Source organism: Macrosteles quadrilineatus, unplaced genomic scaffold, assembly GCF_028750875.1.
Source record: "Macrosteles quadrilineatus isolate MER2022 unplaced genomic scaffold, UCM_ALF_1.0 Scaffold_2__2_contigs__length_208266976, whole genome shotgun sequence".
Lineage (NCBI taxonomy): Eukaryota > Metazoa > Arthropoda > Insecta > Hemiptera > Cicadellidae > Macrosteles > Macrosteles quadrilineatus.
In genome coordinates, this window is record NW_026542595.1 from 58357919 (window position 1) to 58378796 (window position 20878).

Genomic DNA, 20878 nt, shown 5'->3' on the forward strand with positions numbered 1-20878 from the left:
TTACATTACAATCTACTTAAATGTACCAATACTAAAATAAAATAAAAGTTTATATAAATAACTGTATGATTTATCAATTTCATGTGATGTTATGATTTAAATGTTAAATTTTGCTTATTAATCAATGAAAATTACACGTTTTCAACAGAATCTCTTTTTTTATTATTTCAAAACAGGCTTTAAACTAATTGAACATGATTTGTAAAATAATTTCTATTAGCAAAGGCTGATTTGGGAGACTTACATGCTTCAACATCCTTGTAGTTCATAATATGTGATTAATTTTAATTGTTGTAACACACACTGTGATTGTTGAGGCTCTTGTCGTGTCCGATATATTGTAGAGAGAACAGTGTGTCACCCTTGGGATTCGACTGTTGTGACGTCTCTAACCCAATCCAGTCATCGCCTCAGTGCTAGCCTCCTCACCTGTCACCACTCTCCTTACCTTCAGTCCCATGGTGATAGATTACCATCTTCCTTCTCTCTACTCTCCACATCACATTTATTTCCCACCAGTTTTTCACTTTGTCCCATCTCGTGTTATCCACCTAGTCCCATGCTTTGTAAAAAAAACTGAGTCTTCCGTTATTTCCATTGTCCGTGCCATTTTTAACGAGGGTTTCTTAAATCAATATGTTTCGTAAATGTTCCAGGATTTGAACCCCTCCATCTTGCACCACAGTCTGAAACACAAACCCCTAGTAAACCACAACACCCTTCTTTACTATATCAATTAATTTGATTGATTGAATCTATTATAAGGAAGTACAAACTGTTTAAATTGTATAGCTCTAGAACAGCAAACAATTCAATGCTAGTGATTGAAAAGTATTTTTAGATGAAAATGAAAATAGTGGTATATTAAATCCTAATCTTTGTATGTAATAGACTGTAACTTATTTTGTCTTAATCTTAATTAAAGTATCTTTATTTATAAATTTGTTTTTTAACTGTAAGGAATAATTCAGTGTGAAATATATAAGCTTGGCTCTTGAAACTGATAGTGCTTGTGTAATAACATTGTACTATGTACGGAATTATTTCAAAGTTCTCACACTTTTATTTTGACACTTGAAGCTGCCAAATGGCTTTTAGTTCTCTTTGTCCTTAAGAGTCATTAGACAATAAATAAAATGTACCACATACATAACTATCCACGAAATAATTACATTACCCCAACCAAGTATTGTATTTTATTACATGTCAATGATTCAATGTATAACTTTTATTAATTTAATTAAATTCATCCGAACATTTGTTGTGCTCAAATAAACTTACTGCACCTCTCTGATTGTGATTTATCTATAGAAGGTGTTTGATAAAGTAGTCCTTTATTTTTAAATGTTTGAAGACTGTTGTTTTTTGTATTATATCAAATTTATGTCGTCAGAAAAGTAGTGTCAAACTTAAATTTAAACAATTTTTGCTGATGAACGATCACAACTGTTTTTATACTCTGATATTAATTAAAAAAACTTACCCTATTACCCTATTAACTTACTATATAATTAAGTAATTATTATTTACTTTAATTAATACCCGTGGAATGTTTAATATTCACAATCATCTGAAACCATACAAAAGAACAATTACTATTATTAGGTGCCCTTTAAGGGAAGCAAATTTAAAGGAGATGTGATAGTTTTGCTGCTGGACGGCTGCTTGATGATTAATTACAGCCGTGCTACACACGAAGCTGCTCTGTTTGTCTACTCTGTTTGTCTGTCACTTGTTGTTGATTTGCTCTTGTTGTTTCAGGCGTTTTGTCAACAACAGGGCGTAAACTCGACCGTGAAAACCAGGCTGAGCACACCCTTGAGGTAACTAGAGTGTCAAAGTAAAATAACCGAATATAGTTAATTGATATATTGAGCTTAAATCAGTAATACATTAGAGCTTGATAGCCATTCTTCTAACTAGGAAAAATTCAAGAAGAACATAGCCATGCTGTTTATTCTTTTCCATCAAAACACAAACAAAACCCTAAATAAACAAGAGTTTCAGTTGTTAAATTGATTGAAAGCATATCCTAATTGCTACTAAATGCATTAAAACCCCTAACATTTACGCTTAAAACCTATGTTAGATCTACTCAAATCTGACATTTACATGTTTAGCCAAACATTAAAGTGATGTAATTTGGATTTAATTTTTTTTACATTAGGCCTATGTGTGTGATTGGTTATTATTATCAATTTTTAAGAGTCTCTCTATTCACTCTATTCAACATGCTATTTTAATATGATTTAACTATCATATTAACCATTTAATTACATGAAAGCACATAGGTTACTAAAGCATTTCTCTAAAGTTTTTTTTTCTCTTTAAAAAATGTTAGTAATTTTTATGCAAATATTTATTCAAAGTTTAGTAGCATTTAACAACCTATAAAAAATAAACTACATAACTATAGCCTCATTAAAAGTTTTTTATAAATAATAATTAATGAAAAGCTGTATTTAAACTAAAATTAAATGATTTCATGTTTAAGAGGAGGTAATTAACATTTAAATAGTTGGTATTAATTACCTATTATTAATTATCAATCAAACCAAAGAACCCTTGATATTTTTAATTAATTTATATTATCAAAATTTAAGTTGTATAAAATAAAAACTACTTGGTCCATTAATCTTTTTTCATCAATTGTGTTTCATTGTAATTCAGGCCAAGCCTAGAAGAGTAGAAGAGTTATGTTGTATTAGGTTATACAGGGTGTCCCGTAAGTAAACTGCCAAACTCCGGGAAATGGTTCTATGGGTCAAAATAAAGAGAAAATCTAGAAAAACATTTTTTCCAAAATCGCTTCATTAACTAAATATTACGCCAAAACACACTAAATATATAAATATTTAGCTTATAAATAATTAATAAATAAATTATTGATTTAATTTATAAATATTTAGCATAATATTGCGCTAAATATTACGCTAAATATTAACTAAATATTATTATTGCGTCTTGTAAATATTACGATTTTTTGTTGTAAAATGGGGTGGAATAAGGCTGAAACTAGTCAGGTTTGCCCCATTTTACAACTAAAAATCGTAATATTTCAGCTATTTCTTATTCGATCTTTTTGAACATGTTATATTTTGATAGGGAATTAAAAATGCTAAATAAAAGTGTTCTTAACATTATTTCATAAAATTAGCCGTTTTTGAGTAATTTAAGTTTAAAAAATATAAATGGCCGCCATTTTGAAATTTTAAGTTGAATCAAGGTCAATTTTTGTTCTAACATTGGTCTTTTCTACCTTAACCTACATACCAAGCTTTATAAAGATCGGTTGAAATATTTCAAAAATAAAAATGTTTATGCAAACAATACAAATAGGTGGATATCTGGTTAATGAAGCGATTTTGGAAAAAATGTTATTCTATTTATTTTGACCCATAGAACCATTTCCCGGAGTTTGGCTGTTTACCTACGGGACACCCTGTATATTAGGTTATTGAGTTTTGCTCTCTACCTTCTACTATAATTTATGTTTACGTCATTGCAGATCACTTTATATATTTGTAGTTTTATTTATTCCCACCGTACTAACAAAATACTTACGAAAAATCACAATTTGAAAAATGACAGCCACACCTACAATACCCCAGATTGTCTTTTATTCACTTTTTAATTTTGGTTACAATTGTAAATTATAAAATGAGTGTTTTACCTCTTTTAAACAAAGAAAATTTTATTTTTTATTGCAACTTCATCAGTTTATGATTTACAGAAATAAGGGTTTTTTACAATATATTTTACCAAATACCATTGCAATAGTTTTAATTTCTGACAATTAATATATTAATATATTTATTTGTGTAATTCAATTAACTGTTTCAGTCATAAGTTTAAGCTAATCAATATGCCTAATATTTGTAACTGCAGCTTTCATAAAGGCAGAGAGCACTGTTTGTCACACACACACACAAGCTTGTTTATAGTAGTTATTACTGGTTCCATTGCTAATCTGATTATATCGCAAAGCTTGAATTATGCCTGTATTTGCTTTGAAATCATCCTGTATGGTAATTTTTTCAATTAGTCTCGGCCAACTCAATTATGAGATAACTGATTCAATTTTGGATGATATTAATTATTTTACTTCACACGATCATCACAAATTACAGTCCTTATACGTCGATTCACTGTATGAATAATGTCAACTATGTTTAGAATGATTTTCCCTTTTATGAGATTCCTATGCTCTAAAATTTATATATTGATTTTGATGTAATAAACAATTAATTTCTCTATGACTCTATATTTTGAACTATTTCAATTGCAGACTAGGTTATCAAAGCTTTTGACCAGTAAAAAACCGTTTAAGATTAAATAATACTTTATAAATAACAGTTTTTCCTTGTATAATTGTTTCATGAAATTTTTTATTTAAAGAACATTTTTTATTAAGTCTAACACTTATTAGATCTTGTGTTTTATTGAAAGTCTATACAAGTGAAAACCCAATATCTTGAATGTGATTTATCACTTTTAGCAATGTAACTGAATATAACTATTTCGGACATTTTTAAGGTTCAAATACAAGAAACATAACTTTTCTTAAAGCTTGTACCCTAACGCTGTTATCTTGTGTAACTGTGACCATTTGTCGATATTTGGTACAATTTGTTATAACCATTTGTCTGACTGACTTTACTGCTTGCCATTTACAAAAGTGGTTATATTTCCAGATCACAATATCAGACAACGGCACTCCACCTCTGTCATCGACCACTAGAGTCGTGGTGGTCGTGGATGATGTGAATGACAACATTCCTCAGTTTGAAGAGAACTTCTACCACGTGGTGATTCCCGAGACTAGAGATAGCAAAGCACCTTTGGCTCAGGTAAAGATCAACTCATAAACCTAATATTTTACCCTAGGAAGACACATTTATAACAGTGAATATTAAATGTATCCTTGTTCTGCTTGTTGAGTACGTGTTTTATTCATAATCATATGTTACATTTTCCAGAACGAAGTAGACTCGGGGGAGGAGCTGGGGTTTGAGGCTTTACTCAGTAATGACTCGTGGGAAAGCCTTGACGTCAAAAATATTACAGGCACACCGCTTTTCCGGGTAAGTCAACCCAGTTTAAAACTACTTTGTAAAATATGTGTTGCATTTTATACAACTTTTGTTGTATAAATTTTGATGCTTCAAATAATTGTACTTTAATGATATTTATTTGTTAGATCAAATATGTGTACAGTACACAGTATCATTGGTTGAATAAGTGGAACATTTTCCTTACATTTTATCGAAACATTATTTAAAAATGAGTAATTTTTGATAGTTTATATTTATAGGCTTAGCAACTATATAGTATCTACTTATTAATGTATTCCAACTTGTCAGAATTAAAGTCTGCGACTGTTGAACCTTTGAACAATTTTCAGTTAAAATTGTATTGGATATTTTGGTTTAATTAAAATATTTCAATAGTATGGCAAAAATATCCCTCATGTTTTCCTGTATTCATTACGATCAGTTTTAACTGTACAATAGGTTATATTTTGTAGGATTGATTAATGATGTATTGAATTTGTAAATCTATGTTATGCAAAAAAGGTCCTTGCCCTGGATCGCGATGCTGGTTTATTTGGAGAGATCCAGTATAGTCTAAAGTCTGCTCGAGGAAAAGCCAAATTTGGTATTCACCCTGAGACTGGAGTCGTTTATTCTGCATCCACATTTACTGCAGGCCAAGAATATGACTTAATGGTAAGTTGAACAAAAGGTGTTGCTATGAGTATTGTTAAAATGATTGGTACTTAAAAAATTTAATTAGATACCAAACTAGAATTCTACTGATCAGATCATACTTTTACTGTAATATTCAACAAGAATAATATAGATAAATGAGTGACTAATTTAGGCTACTTGTGGCCCTAGGCTAAATAAAATCGAATGGTCCTCACCTATAAGGTGAAAATCACAAAGTACAGTTGTCAGTTGTTGCACCTAAAACATCTCACTCACGATCACTAAAACATCATTATGTTCACTCGCAATGGCCACAAAATTGTGAAAATCGTCAACGATCAATAGGACATCATCATCATCAGCGATAAAAGAGACATCATCATCATCATCATCATCATCTGCGATTGCAGCAATTTATAGTTTTCAAAAAATCCAAATTCATTTTTTGTTCTTAAAAAATTGTTTTTCTACAATAATGCGGCCTCCTCTTGGTCTTTTTGGGGATGATGGTAATTCTGGCACTGGGGAGAAATTAATAAAGACGAAGCCAAAACTAGGTAGATACTGACTGTCCAATAAGTGATGACTTATCTATAGCTATATGAATTGTATTACTATTATGGTGTATTAGCACTTTGGCTGCATATCCATTGAGAATTGCTTCCCTTGCATCTTAGCACATTACTTGTCTCTATGTACCACACATGAACTTGGGCATTGTCTTGCAAAGTGGAGCTTAACTTTGGGTTAGAATGTCCATTTATAAATCCCTCACAACGGCATTGTTAATTTTCCACAGCATGAAACAGCTGACTTTTCTCATGGCAATACATATGTAACGTAAACATTTATTTATTTGTTGATTCTGACAATCCAGAGGCCACTTCATTGTGTAATTGGAAATATTTTCCATCCTAATTCAATTATTTAAGATGGGGACGCCACTATGTGCGTATTTTAACCCAAATATGAGTGAAGGATGAGTGTAGGAATAGTGGCGCGATCTTGTAGTCTTGTTAGTGACTAAGGCCGACATGTTCCTTAGACACAGCTGTTAATTAATAGCCCATACAGCTAATGGCAACTAAGGGACCTACAGTTTATAGTGGAATCCAAACCACATTTTTTCCTTGTAATTTACGAATTGGTGTAATTATCAGGATAGTACTGCGGATAGTCGTAGTACTCACTAGTGCGGACGTTAATCCACACCAGGGAGCATCGCATCCACAGTGCATCCCTATAAATATCCACAATTCGTGACCTCCTAGTAGCTGCATTACAGGACAAGGCCACCCGTCCCAGTCCTTATAATTATTATATAATTATTATATATAAATTATATATAATTAAAATTCCTTATCCTTTCTAAAAATTATATTTGGAGAACATCCATTCGCTGGTTACTTAACAACTGATCAAGCTGTAGAATTGCTGAGTTACTAATTGAGTTGGTGCAGGTGCGTGCCATGGACGGTGGCTCTCCCAACCGCAGCAGTACAGCAAGAGTGTCAGTGCAAGTAGCAGCAGTACCGACCAAATCTGAGCACGTCCCTGTAGTGAAGGGTGGAGATCAGCATGTAGAGGTCACAGAGAGTGACACTGTCGGCTTCCTGGTGGCACTCATACAAGCCTCTGACCAGGACGGAGACACTCTGTGGTACAAGATTGTTGGTAAGTTACAAGTTTGAGCATGTCCCTGTAGTGGAGGGTGGAGATCAGCATGTAGAGGTCACAGAGAGTGACACTGTTGGCTTCCTGGTGGCACTTATACAAGCCTCTGACCAGGACAGAGACACTCTGTGGTACAAGATTGTTGGTAAGTTACAAGTCTTAGCATGTCCCTGTAGTGAAGGTTGGAGATCAGCATGTAGAGGTCACAGAGAGTGACACTGTTGGCTTCCTGGTGGCACTCATACAAGCCTCTGGCCAGGACGGAGACACTCTGTGGTACAAGATTGTTGGTAAGTTACAAGTCTGAGCATGACCCTGTAGTGGAGGGTGGAGATCAGCATGTAGAGGTCACAGAGAGTGACACTGTTGGCTTCCTGGTGGCACTCATACAAGCCTCTGACCAGGACGGAGACACTCTGTGGTACAAGATTGTTGGTAAGTTACAAGTCTTAGCACGTCCCTGTAGTAAAGGGTGGAGATCAGCATGTGGAGGTCACAGAGAGTGACACTGTTGGCTTCCTGGTGGCTCTCATACAAGCCTCTGACCAGGACGGAGACACTCTGTGGTACAAGATTGTTGGTAAGTTACAAGTCTGAGCATGTCCCTGTAGTGAAGCGGTGGAGATCAGCATGTGGAGGTCACAGAGAGTGACACTGTTGGCTTCCTGGTGGTTCTCATACAAGCCTCTGACCAGGACGGAGACACTCTGTGGTACAAGATTGTTGGTAAGTTACAAGTCTGAGCAAGTCCCTGTAGTGAAGCGGTGGAGATCAGCATGTGGAGGTCACAGAGAGTGACACTGTCAGCTTCCTGTTGGCTCTCATACAAGCCTCTGACCAGGACGGAGACACTCTGTGGTACAAGATTGTTGGTAAGTTACAAGTCTGAGCATGACCCTGTAGTGAAGCGGTGGAGATCAGCATGTGGAGGTCACAGAGAGTGACACTGTTGGCTTCCTGGTGGCTCTCATACAAGTCTCTGACCAGGACGGAGACACTCTGTGGTACAAGATTGTTGGTAAGCTACAAGTCTGAGCATGTCCCTGTAGTGAAGCGGTGGAGATCAGCATGTAGAGGTCACAGAGAGTGACACTGTTGGCTTCCTGGTGGCTCTCATACAAGCCTCTGACCAGGACGGAGACACTCTGTGGTACAAGATTGTTGGTAAGTTACAAGTCTGAGCATGACCCTGTAGTGAAGCGGTGGAGATCAGCATGTAGAGGTCACAGAGAGTGACACTGTTGGCTTCCTGGTGGCACTCATACAAGCCTCTGACCAGGACGGAGACACTCTGTGGTACAAGATTGTTGGTAAGTTACAAGTCTGAGCATGACCCTGTAGTGAAGGGGTGGAGATCAGCATGTGGAGGTCACAGAGAGTGACACTGTTGGCTTCCTGGTGGCTCTCATACAAGCCTCTGACCAGGACGGGGACACTCTGTGGTACAAGATTGTTGGTAAGTTACAAGTCTGAGCATGACCCTGTAGTGAAGCGGTGGAGATCAGCATGTAGAGGTCACAGAGAGTGACACTGTTGGCTTCCTGGTGGCACTCATACAAGCCTCTGACCAGGACGGAGACACTCTGTGGTACAAGATTGTTGGTAAGTTACAAGTCTGAGCATGACCCTGTAGTGAAGCGGTGGAGATCAGCATGTGGAGGTCACAGAGAGTGACACTGTTGGCTTCCTGGTGGCTCTCATACAAGCCTCTGACCAGGACGGAGACACTCTGAGGTACAAGATTGTTGGTAAGCAACAAGTCTGAGCATGTCCCTCTAGTGAAGCGGTGGAGATCAGCATGTAGAGGTCACAGAGAGTGACACTGTTGGCTTCCTGGTGGCTCTCATACAAGCCTCTGACCAGGACGGAGACACTCTGTGTTACAAGATTGTTGGTAAGTTACAAGTCTGAGCATGTCCCTGTAGTGAAGCGGTGGAGATCAGCATGTGGAGGTCACAGAGAGTGACACTGTTGGCTTCCTGGTGGCTCTCATACAAGCCTCTGACAGGACGGAGACACTCTGTGGTACAAGATTGTTGGTAAGTTACAAGTCTTAGCATGACCCTGTAGTGATGGGTGGAGATCAGCATGTAGAGGTCACAGAGAGTGACACTGTTGGCTTCCTGGTGGCTCGTAAACAAAGCTTGTCTAAATACAGTCCATGTAGCTTCATAGGTCACTAGTTTCTAGACTGATTTGATATTTCTCTCCAATTTTGTCTTCTTAATCCTAAAGAAAAGAAAACTTTTTGAAGAATGAAAAGAATGAAAAGCTTTTAAGCTAATGAGAACTGTTTATGATAGGTTGGTTGCCACTGCCTGTTTAGCTCCCTTTGAGGTAATACTAGATGTGACAACCAAAATGTGATTTAAGTCCTCTAATGTTTAGAATTATACATCTTCTGTTCTTCTTCACCAAAAACAATAATTATTTGTTGTAAATTATTTGTATTGTATGTTGTTGTTACCAATGTGATGTTGTTTTGTAGATGGAGACCCTAAAGCTGAGTTTGTGATGGGAGGAGACGAGGGAAGTGTGTTGTTGGCTCGTCAGCTGGACTGGGAGTCTCAGAAGGAATATAACCTCACCATCAGTGTTACTGACGGAATACATGTAGTTCTTACACAGGTACTGTGCACTCTTGTGTCAAACAACTAGTAATACTAGTCCTAAACAAAGTTTACATCTTCTTTAAAAGTTTCATCTCTTTTATCCATATTAAACAATATATTTTGTCTCTATGTAATTTTACTTCACCAAACCATCTATCTAATTGTTTTTTAACTTTTGGAAACTATTCTACATATTTCAGGGAAGGTTTCTGTTTTTTTCTGGTCTTCAAAACCCTTAGAGACTTTTTCCCTCTGGCTTTTAAATTTACCATGACGAGCATAATGTTTACAGGAAGTAAAAGACTTTTGTCTAGTTAATTGAACCATGTATCAAATGTTAGAGGCAATGTTAGTGCGGGTGTTGATTAAGTTTACCTAAACATGGAGGTTGTATGACTTACAACAAGTAATGTCCTGTTAAAACCAGCAAAATCATTTGATTTTAACTGGACAGTTCCTTTATACCTGTAGATATTTCTCAAGCTTTTGTAATATCTGAACATTTTTGAGTTTATTGTTTCTCAGCTACTTCACAACTAACAATTGTTCAAACTATTTGTAAAAAAGTATTACATTTTACGAATAATTTTAATTTTTTTGAAGGTACTTAAATCAACACCTGTGGAATTCACATTAAAAGTAGTACCATATGTTAAAACCTTAACCCTTTCCACTCGTATGTCGCCGCTACCGCGACATTCACGTCTGACCGTTCCACTTGTATGTCGCGGCCGCCGCGACATTTTCAGCATCGGCTTTTTATTAATAAATCCCTTTTATATAGTGTTTGCATGTTTTGAATTTGTGTTGAATACAAACTTAATGATTTCCTTATTCATTTTACATGTCTTTGGTAGCTTGAAAAATAATTGTAAGTTTATTTAGTCAGCTGTGGATTAAAGAATAGAGAAGTGTAAATAGTAACCATGACGACCAAAATCACCAAAAAATCTAAGTTTGAAAATGCATTTTTTCATTAAAAATACACCTAATCCTTCTTGTAATGGCTGATTTGAATTGGCAACTAGATAACTAATGTTGATAAAGTGTTTTACAAATCCTGAAAATGTGTTAACGTTTTTTAAAAAGCCTCCTAAAAAATATTTTGTACATTTTATTTTGCTTTTTTTATATTATAACCACACAAAAAATATTTTATGGGTATATTTATTTTGATATTTTGTTTTACTTGTGTACAATGTTATGCTGAATAAGAATCAAGCCCTCAAGTACAACAAATAATTTATTTCAGTCAGTATATGTACACAAAACTTAAAACATGTTTTTTTGCATGGCAATAAATGCAAGCGTATGGGACAACAAGGGGTCAACTAATCCGAGTGGAAAGGGTTAAAACAAAAGTAAAAAAAGACATCATCAAATGAGTAGGCTCTTATACTATTCTTGCTATTCATTGACTTTAATTTCAAATCATTAATGAAATTCACTTTGATCTTTATTATATCTGCTTGTATCGATCTGTGATAATACACAAGCACAACTTATTAGTGTGAGTGTGTCATAATAAACCATTCAATTATCATACAGTTGTACGTGAGTGTGATTGACATCAACGAGCACCGTCCGGTGTTCTCTCAGCCTGAGTACGCAGTGAACGTGTCGGAGAGTACCCCGGTAGACAGCGTGTTGGTAGCACTGCAGGCGTGGGACACTGACCAAGACAGCAAGGTTGCGTACAGTCTACACTCGGCTCGCAGTCAGCACAGCTTGGCTCTGTTTAGAGTGGACTACCAGACTGGTGCAGTCATATTGGCTCAGCCCCTCGACAGGTCACTCATTATGTATACATTGTTTCTCTAATAGAAGTATGATATTGAGCAAGCTCGTCTAGTGGTGCATGAGACTTTGGTCCCCGAGGTCCTGGGTAAAAACCATGCAAATTACCAATGGATTTGTGCCACAACCCTTTAGGACTCCTGAAGTAATGTGTAAAACCGTTCAAGCTATAGCCTATGTCCTTGAATGTAAATATGAGACATATAAAAAATGGATGTTAGGTATTTAATAATCTATGTAGAACATATTATTATAAAATGTTTAAGTACTCAAAACATTAAGTCATTATATTACCCTGTACTCTTTAACTGTACATATTGTTTGTTAAAACTACCTTTACTTTAATTGAGTTTGATCCTCAAATTGACAAAAACAACATTAAAGTAAAAGTGACAGTACAAAATCAAAGCTAAATTTCATCATTAATTATATTTCACTTTCAGTAATGATTGTTAAAATATTAGGAAAATCCTATTTTTCAAACAATATCAGTGTTACAAGAGAAATAGAATCATGACTGTAATGATTTGTTCATGTGATGTGTTATCTGGCAGGGAGAGCATGGCAGAACATGTGTTGACTGTAGTGGTGAGAGACCAAGGGACACCAGCCAAGCGCAACTTTGCCCGAGTGCTGATACACGTTCACGATGCCAACGACCACGCGCCAGAGTGGACCGGGGGTGTTGTGCAGGGACGAGTGCTGGAGAGTGCAGCCGTTGGTACAGCGGTAGTCACCGTGCTGGCCAGTGACAAGGACCATGGGGCAAACGCAGCACTTACCTACTCTATTGTCTCAGGTACATGAGTATACAATGGAGCAAAGTAAAATAGGTGACCATAAAGTTGTTTATGAATTTGTGTACCTTACCTTTCTTTATCAACGCACTTGTCTCGTCTGGCCGACGGTGACATTTTTGCAGAGTTGACTAATGTGTTGGATTAACAAATGTAGCTCTGAGGTATGCACGGGTTTGATTCTTGTACGTTAAGCTTGCTAATGAGTGGCTTAGCTGTTGAGAGAGAATACCTTTAAGAAACAGAATCCAGCTTGGGTAGAAGTTGACTACCTACATTAGTAGGTTTTATAATGATTGAGTATAACACCTTTTTGCTTCTTTTTACACTAGTATAGAGTATGGGGATAGGGGGAATGGGATCGATTTCCTTTTGGTTTTTTTATTTTGGTTGAATATAGAGATATCAAGCTGAATGACATATTAAAGGACATAACCTTTAAAAAAATTCAGACATTGATAAAAGTCATGAACATTGATTGATTGATTCATTGATTGAAACAGTACCAATGTTAAAGGAATAAGATCCAAATGTGTATGTTGTAAAAGTGGAAATGGTCTTCAAAATGTACTTACCTTAAATACTTTACTCTTAAAATCAAAAGTTGTTAATGTATGTGACAAAATATGGTTTTAAGTCATATTTACAAATAAATAATAATAGCAAAAGCATTTTTTTCTATTTCGTTGAATGTTTCAGGGAATGTGGGCAATACTTTCTTGCTAGACCCAGTTCTGGGCACTGTTCGCTTGGCTCGATCGCTAGACCTCTCCTCTACAGCTGAGTACATGTTGGTGGTGAGAGCAGTGGACGGAGGAGACCCTCCCCTCTCCGCCTCCCTCCCCGTACACATCATGGTGGTTATGGCTGACAACGCACCTCCCAGGTATATATAATCTGTGTTCAAATATGTAAAACATTACAAGTCATCAAAATACTAGTCTTATAAAACTAAAGAATAATTTAATTTAGAACTCAAGACCGTTTTAAATGTTAAATCAAGTTTCAGGCTTATAGTGTATGGAATATAGATTACTACATGTTAGCCAATTTCCCTATTGGATGGATAGTGAATATTACCATGTTTTTTATGGTAAAGGCCTTTAATCTGATATTACCAAACTTTTTAAAGTATCTACCCTCAGTGGCGTAACAGTATTTCCCCGGGCCCCCCCGCAAATATGTCTGTGGGCCCCCTACTATCCCTCCCATTCCCCACCACAGCACCACAACCATCACCACACCACAACTATCACATAACGTAGGTGACGGCAGGCATACGGCCTACACGATCAGACTGGCAGAGGATGGTCTCTAGCAATATCAATATCAAGTATTTACCTATTCTTCAACCACACGACCAGAGTCGTCCTTGAAACATATTTTATATTTTGTCACTGTCACAGTGATAATAAACTTGGGAGTTATGTCCGTGATTAATATATATGGGCTACTCCATTACTCCACCATTCACATTCATTACTAAACTCAACCAAACTTCCAACTATAATTTGAGTCGGGACCACGAAAGTTTGCAGTTGAGGGAGTAGCATATTTACCATTTGACTTCAAATGAGCCAATGAGGGCAGTGCGGTGTTGCCAAATCGAATAATACCAGCTGTTTTAAAAATATTGTTTGGTATTTTAATTAGTGTCGTCAAAGGACGATATGGCAACGTCGCACTAGTCTTGTGATTGGCTGCCGCCAACTGCAAACTTTCGTGGTCCCAACTGTAAATGTTAGTGCTTCACTAAATTAGCCCAATTTAATGACATGACACCTGATTGAGAAACTCTCGCGACATGCACTACTGACGAGTCACTCGCAATCCGCATGGAATGGATCTCCAAAATCAGGTGATCTACGAACGGTCAGCGTTAGTGAGGGTACACGTGATCTACACGTGAGCGGTTAGTGGGGGAGGGGGGAGGGCCGAGGCCGAGGGGCCGGCTCCGAGTGTGTGTCGCCACGGCGCGGCGGCAGGCCGGCAGGCAGGCACACAGCTCCTAGTGCTAGCATGAAGCTACACAACCACACTGACAATACACATCGTCGGGTGATCGTAGTGAGCGTTGGCGTTTCGTTAACAATATTGTTAATTAAAAGATAAAACTTTAGTAGATTTGGCAGAATAAAAGTATCTACCAACACATCGTTTTTTTATTTATAATTTGTCAGGAGAGAAAAACATTCGTGAACAAAGGATCGGTTTTACGGACGGTTTTATGAGAAAAGGGTATCTTAAACTCGCGGGCCCCTAAACCTCGCGGGCCCCCCCGCACCGCGGGGTCTGCGGGGGCGGCTGTTACGCCACTGTCTACCCTATAAAAACACTATTACTATAATAGTCTTGTAGGTGGGCACTGGCAAAAATAGATTTCTCATCTCCTTGTAAGATCTGAAGATTTTGTATGTGTGATTTATGTTGAGGGCTAGCGTGTTGACTAAAATTTGTTTCTCTTATTTTAGGGGTAATTTTATGATTTATGCTTTACTGTTTGGTTACAAAATCAGAATACTATAATTTTTTTTTTATTACATTGTTTTATTTGATTATACTTTTTTTGTAATTTACAGAACGTTGTCGTTAGTTGATCAATAAGGATGGCAAACCATTTAATGAGTATGTTTTATTTCTAACAGCTCAGCTGGCATTTCTTTTTTTTATTGTCTCCAGAAGCAAAAAAACTCAGAGAAAAAATATTTTTTTTTTGTATCATGTTTTTTTAGTCAAATATCTGAATGCATTATAATTTATCGATCATTTTAATTGTGAATGTAAGGAAGTTTGTACTAAGCAAGAGATTGTATAGGTTCATGCAGAGAGAGGTAGCAGCAGAGCTGTATGAGGGTGAGCCGGCTGGCACAGTAGTGAAGCACCTGGAGGCCCGCAGCACGTCCTCACTGTTGTTTGAGATTATCCGAGGCAACAACGAGAACCGGTTCAGCATCAACCCCAGCACAGGCGTTCTGACTACCACCTGGCCCTTGGACTACGAGGCTACAAGGATATACAACCTCAGTGTCACCGCAACCAACATGGTAAATGTTTTTAGTTTATATTAGTATTCTGATACCATTTATGTTATCAGACACATACACTTACCCAGCTGCCACTCACCTTGAGCTACTTATTATATTAGACAGCCAAAATGTGATTTAAATCCTCTATTTGTACAACTACTGTTCTAATTTACATTTTGAAGACACTCTGGATGAAGGGCTTCTTTAAAACTTTATCGTATATTTGGTACGGTATTTATTACATCATTAATTATTTATAATCTACTTAAAGAAATTAAAATCATTTTGGATTTAAATCTGTACAATACTGTTATTTTTATTATTTGAAGTCCTACTATTTTTTTTCTTCAGACTAGGCCTAAAAGGTTTGCAGCATTATCAATTATATCAAATCAGTTTGTTTTTGGCTTGATTTGAGTCCTGAACCTCAGAGACTGACGTTCCGTGCTCTTCCACTAGATCAGATTCTTCCCGCTAATACTAGTCTGATAAACAAAAGATTCTTCGAATTTTGAAAACTAAAGTAAAATAACAGAGAATTCCTTAGAAAGTTAGAACTTGCTAAATACTTGGGATGAATCCACTGTTGTTAATGGAAAGATTGATTTACCTACTTCAATCAGGTTGCAAATATCACTCAAAGTAGACTAGGCTATGTAAAATGCATTTTCTTGAACTGTTTTTACGTTTCATATCCTGTTTTCCATCTAAATGTGGTAAACGTTACTGAAAAATCAGCTGTTAAGTTACAATTATTCACATTAAAACTAAACCCATTATAATGAGATTTGCTAAAAATCACTGGATCTTTGAAAGCAAACTAAAAAAAATTATAAAATAAAAGCCAATGGGCAATGCCCTTAAGGAAATGATCTTTCTAGTAACGATTCGTCACTCAGCTAGATCATAAGCTTTAAAATGACACCTAAATGGTAAATATCAATGAAGTAGGATGTCTGAAAAAGGGATCTAACAGAGAAAAAAATCCTTATTGTATTAAGTGTATAGTTAGACAGATGGATGTAACTGCAGTTATAGAAATTTATTGTGTGTGTAGGCTGGAGCCAAAGCTGTGTGTCAGGTGATAGTTCATGTGCTGGACCGCAACGACAACCCACCGTACTTCCTAGAGACCAACTACTTTGGTTCAGTAGCTGAGGACGCTGTGATTGGCTCCCTGGTGCTGACTAATAGCAGCGCTCCACTGGTCATCTCCGCCCAGGACATGGACTCCCAGGTCAATGCTCTGTTGCAGTATGACATTGTGGAACCTGCTGCCAGAAGGATGTTCCATATAGACTCTACGACAGGTTGGTAAAAGGCATGCATTCTTAGGAAACAATTAATTGCCATCTTTCACTGCCATTTCTGATTGTTCTCTTGTTTGTTTAACATCTGTAATTTTTCATTTTAACTAATGGCCACTATTCAACAGTCAATGTATTATGTATCATCAATCAATACGCACATAGTGGCCTTGATCATTTCAAGGCCAATATGTGTGTATTTTTGCCCAAATATGAGTGAAGGATGAGTGTAGGATGATATGTATTATGTGTGGTGCTGTAACTTGCAATATTCTTCCTTATCCAACAACTGTTTGATGATACCAAACTGCAATGGGAAACTCATTGTAAATTATAGTATGTTACTATAAACTATCGTGGTATGATATACTAAAAGAAGTCGTGAATTTATGAGGGGAGGTATAGATAGGATAGGACTGTAAGGGGTAATAAGCTCAGTTGATGTATTTCAATTTCTAGAAATCAAGCCCTAGAAATACAAAAGTAAGTTACTTTCAAGAGAATCCAGTCCAATCCCTAAATATGAGTGAAAATGATGGGGAACAAAACCTGTAACTCTTGTACTCAAGTCCAAGATGCTAATTTTGCTAATCACTAGATAAGCACCAAACTCTACAAAACTATGGCAATGTTAAGCTCTTTTCACATTTCAACGTAGACTTATGCAGGACTCGTAACATTCACTCTATCTTGAATGGATGTATTGCAGGAGCTATTCGCACAGTTATGAGCCTGGACCACGAGCAGTTGCCAGTTATCAAGTTTGGTGTTCGAGTGACAGACCTTGGCACTCCGAGGTTGTCCAGTGAAACAACAGCACAAGTTAGCATCTCAGTGCTCGATGTCAACGACTGTCCCCCGGTCTTCACACACAATGAATACAACGCTTCCGTCCTGCTGCCTACCTACAAAAATGTTATCATTGCTCAGGTAAACTAATGATTAAGTTAATCGGTTTTTAGGAGGCATACAGTAATCTGGCACCATCAAAGCATGCCGTATAAGGTAGCATCTGCCGTAATCTGAAATGTAACTAAGTTTATACTGTGTAAGATTACCATAGACTTTCTATTCATCAAGTTTCTCATAATAATGTTACGTGGGGTAAAAAGAAATTTGTCAAAGCTCTTTGGTACATTGTCCTAAAAACTCAACTTCATCATTAAAAATTTAAAATCTCACAATTTTTCTTCAGGTGAATGCAACGGATGGTGATTCAAGAGGTCTGACATCACTTAAGTACTCGATCGTCAGTGGCAATGAACATGGAATCTATCGCATTGTTGAGAACAAAGGCTTCATTATAGTGAGGGACACTCAACATGGTGTGCGCTCCTCCCCTCACAGGCTCCGAGTGGCTGTGACCGATGGGAAATATACATCACATGCGTGAGTTTCATAGACTAGAATTGTATCTTCTGTTGGATGATCATTCATTTTAAAATTAGAATGGGATTAAGATATGATATATTGAATGTAATGTATAGTGGTTACTCAGATGTTTCCAAGTATGAAATGTGTATTATAGGTAAAAAGTTTCCCAGACTTGAGATGAAAAGTATTATATTTAGCTATTCATCAGGTAACCAACACCAGTTGTGTGTTCCAGGCATGTGAACATCAAGTGGGAGCGTTCCTCAGAGTCGGGACTGGTGTTCCAGCGACCTATGTACCAAGGCTCTGTGTTGGAGAACTCCACCAAACCTCTCACAGTAGCTGTCGTCAATGTCCTCGGATCTCAACTGAATGAACATCTCGCCTTCACCATTCTCAATCCCTCGCCACTGTTTAAGATAGGTCGGACCTCAGGAGCTGTGAGCACTACAGGTCTGCGCTTTGACCGGGAGACACAAGACCACTATCAGCTCATTGTACAGGTATGAGACCAACAAAACAGGGTGTGTATTGAGGCGAAGATGAAGTTAATGAATAAGATGTTAGCTAAGGTCAGCTGTTTCTTAGGACCATAAATTAAAATCTCAACAATCAAAGATTAACAATCCAGCACCTGGGTAGGTAGGTCATAGTACAAAACTTTGGTCTCGATTTCATATTCTCTCAGCCAAGATTCAAATCCTATCAATTACTTTTGTTGTTGTTAATGTCTACGCCAATTGCATTTGAGGAAAGGAATTATAAAAAAATTGCTTTAGAGTAAAAAGGGCCAAATCCCAAAAATGCTTTTCGATATCATGAGGATCAAACCTTTTCCTCTTTTGCACCAAAGTCTAAAATTATATCTAATTTTTGCTTTGTGATACTGTGGTTATTAATTTTTTCAGAACCCACCTTAATTGCCTACATTAAAACCATATAATTTATAGCTGTCTCTAGAGCTAAAGGGTCCCTTTCGGTATCTCCCCTCAATAAAAGTCACATACACTTCAGCCACTTATTGTGATCATAAGTGCTCTAGAATTTTTATTTTTATCACTCTAAAAAAGCACAATTTATATACAATTTTACGTGAAAATCACAACAATAAAAAATCTACTCCACACTATTAATTTTATCAAATTCTATTTTCCTTTTCTTTCAGAAATTTTTCTGAAATCGTATGTAGGTAATCGTTTGAAATAAATCATTTTGAACAACAGTTTGACTATGACCCATTCAAACAACCTTTAAAATGCCACCCTTTTGATATATGTTTTGCATATAGGCGAGGAGTGAAGAGTTTGGTGACGCCATCCGCATTGCTCAAGTGCCAGTCAACATTACAGTTCTGGACATCAATGACAACTGTCCCATGTTTGTCAACCTTCCCTACTATGCTGTAGTCTCCATTGACGCTCAAAAAGGGGATGTCATAACAAAGGTAATTCATAATACAAATAGTACCTTTACAATTATGTTCTGAGGTCTATGTTGCATCAACTCATGATATTCATTTTTATGTCTTTCAGGTATTAAATTATTCATATCATATTTCATATTCATGTATTTACTCATTTAAAAGTACAAAACAAATTTGAATAGCAGTGCCATTTATCTGCATATTAAAATTACAACAATATAATTTGCATTCCCTAATAACGTATTAGGGAAGGAGCAAAATTCCCCTGACTGTGTTTTTTTTTTTTTTCATTGTTATACAATGTCAGAGGATTTATTGTTCACAATTAAATGTATATACAGCTGTTTAAAGTCTTCTTTTACGGAGTCATCTCGTTTTAATTGGACCATTATTCTGACTGTTTTTTTTTTATTTTACCAACTAGGTACATGCAGTGGACCTGGACTCGGGAGAGAACGGTGAGGTTCGCTACGAGCTGATGAAAGGTCATGGAGAGTTGTTCAGAGTCTGTCGCAAGACTGGAGAGATCAGTCTGAAACAACCTCTGGAATCTCACAACAAGGACTACACACTCAGCATTGCAGCTTACGATGGAGGTGAGACACATAGTGTATACAGTTTATGTAGGCTACTTATACCCCGGAAGAGACTGTTTACAACTCAGATAAGCCTGCTATTCTAACAAAAAACAAAAAAATCTAGAACACAGGATAAATAATATTGCAGTAATAGGATACTTCTCCCCTCTTCTGAAATTTGACACTTCTAAAGTGTATTCTGTTCTAAGTGTAAGTTATAAGGATGAATGCCGGATATTTGGATACCTTGTATCATTTAGTTACTGATTGAGACGAGCTGATTATTTACCCAGGATTAAAAAAAAGCACAAAAAACAGCTGGGTCAGGGATTTAACTTGTAGTACTTGGCAGTACCGTACTCTAACCACTACATATTACAGGCCAGAGCCCATGCTCCACTGAGGTATCTGTCAGAGTGAAGGTAGTGGATAGATCCATGCCTGTGTTTGACAAGCAGTTCTACTCAGTCTCTACTCCAGAGGATATTGCGCTCCATTCTCCCCTACTTGTCACATTGCATGGCAGTACTCTAACCACTACATATTACAGGTCAGAGCCCATGCTCCACTGAGGTATCT

General features: G+C 36.8%; 1 protein-coding gene across 1 annotated transcript in view; it reads left to right on the forward strand.

Moving 5' to 3' along the window:
* The window catches only part of LOC128986120 (fat-like cadherin-related tumor suppressor homolog), a 560367-nt gene that overhangs the window by 505988 nt on the left and 33501 nt on the right, over positions 1-20878 (forward strand). Inside the window, exons 5-20 of the mRNA XM_054406271.1 lie at positions 1762-1823; positions 4695-4850; positions 4980-5084; positions 5577-5729; positions 7172-7385; positions 9874-10013; positions 11546-11787; positions 12349-12593; positions 13291-13477; positions 15407-15635; positions 16675-16927; positions 17634-17854; positions 18120-18313; positions 18534-18801; positions 19587-19742; positions 20146-20317. Of these exons, the coding sequence (XP_054262246.1) occupies positions 1762-1823; positions 4695-4850; positions 4980-5084; positions 5577-5729; positions 7172-7385; positions 9874-10013; positions 11546-11787; positions 12349-12593; positions 13291-13477; positions 15407-15635; positions 16675-16927; positions 17634-17854; positions 18120-18313; positions 18534-18801; positions 19587-19742; positions 20146-20317 (2997 nt within the window). The remainder of the gene's footprint in view (positions 1-1761; positions 1824-4694; positions 4851-4979; positions 5085-5576; positions 5730-7171; positions 7386-9873; positions 10014-11545; positions 11788-12348; positions 12594-13290; positions 13478-15406; positions 15636-16674; positions 16928-17633; positions 17855-18119; positions 18314-18533; positions 18802-19586; positions 19743-20145; positions 20318-20878) is intronic.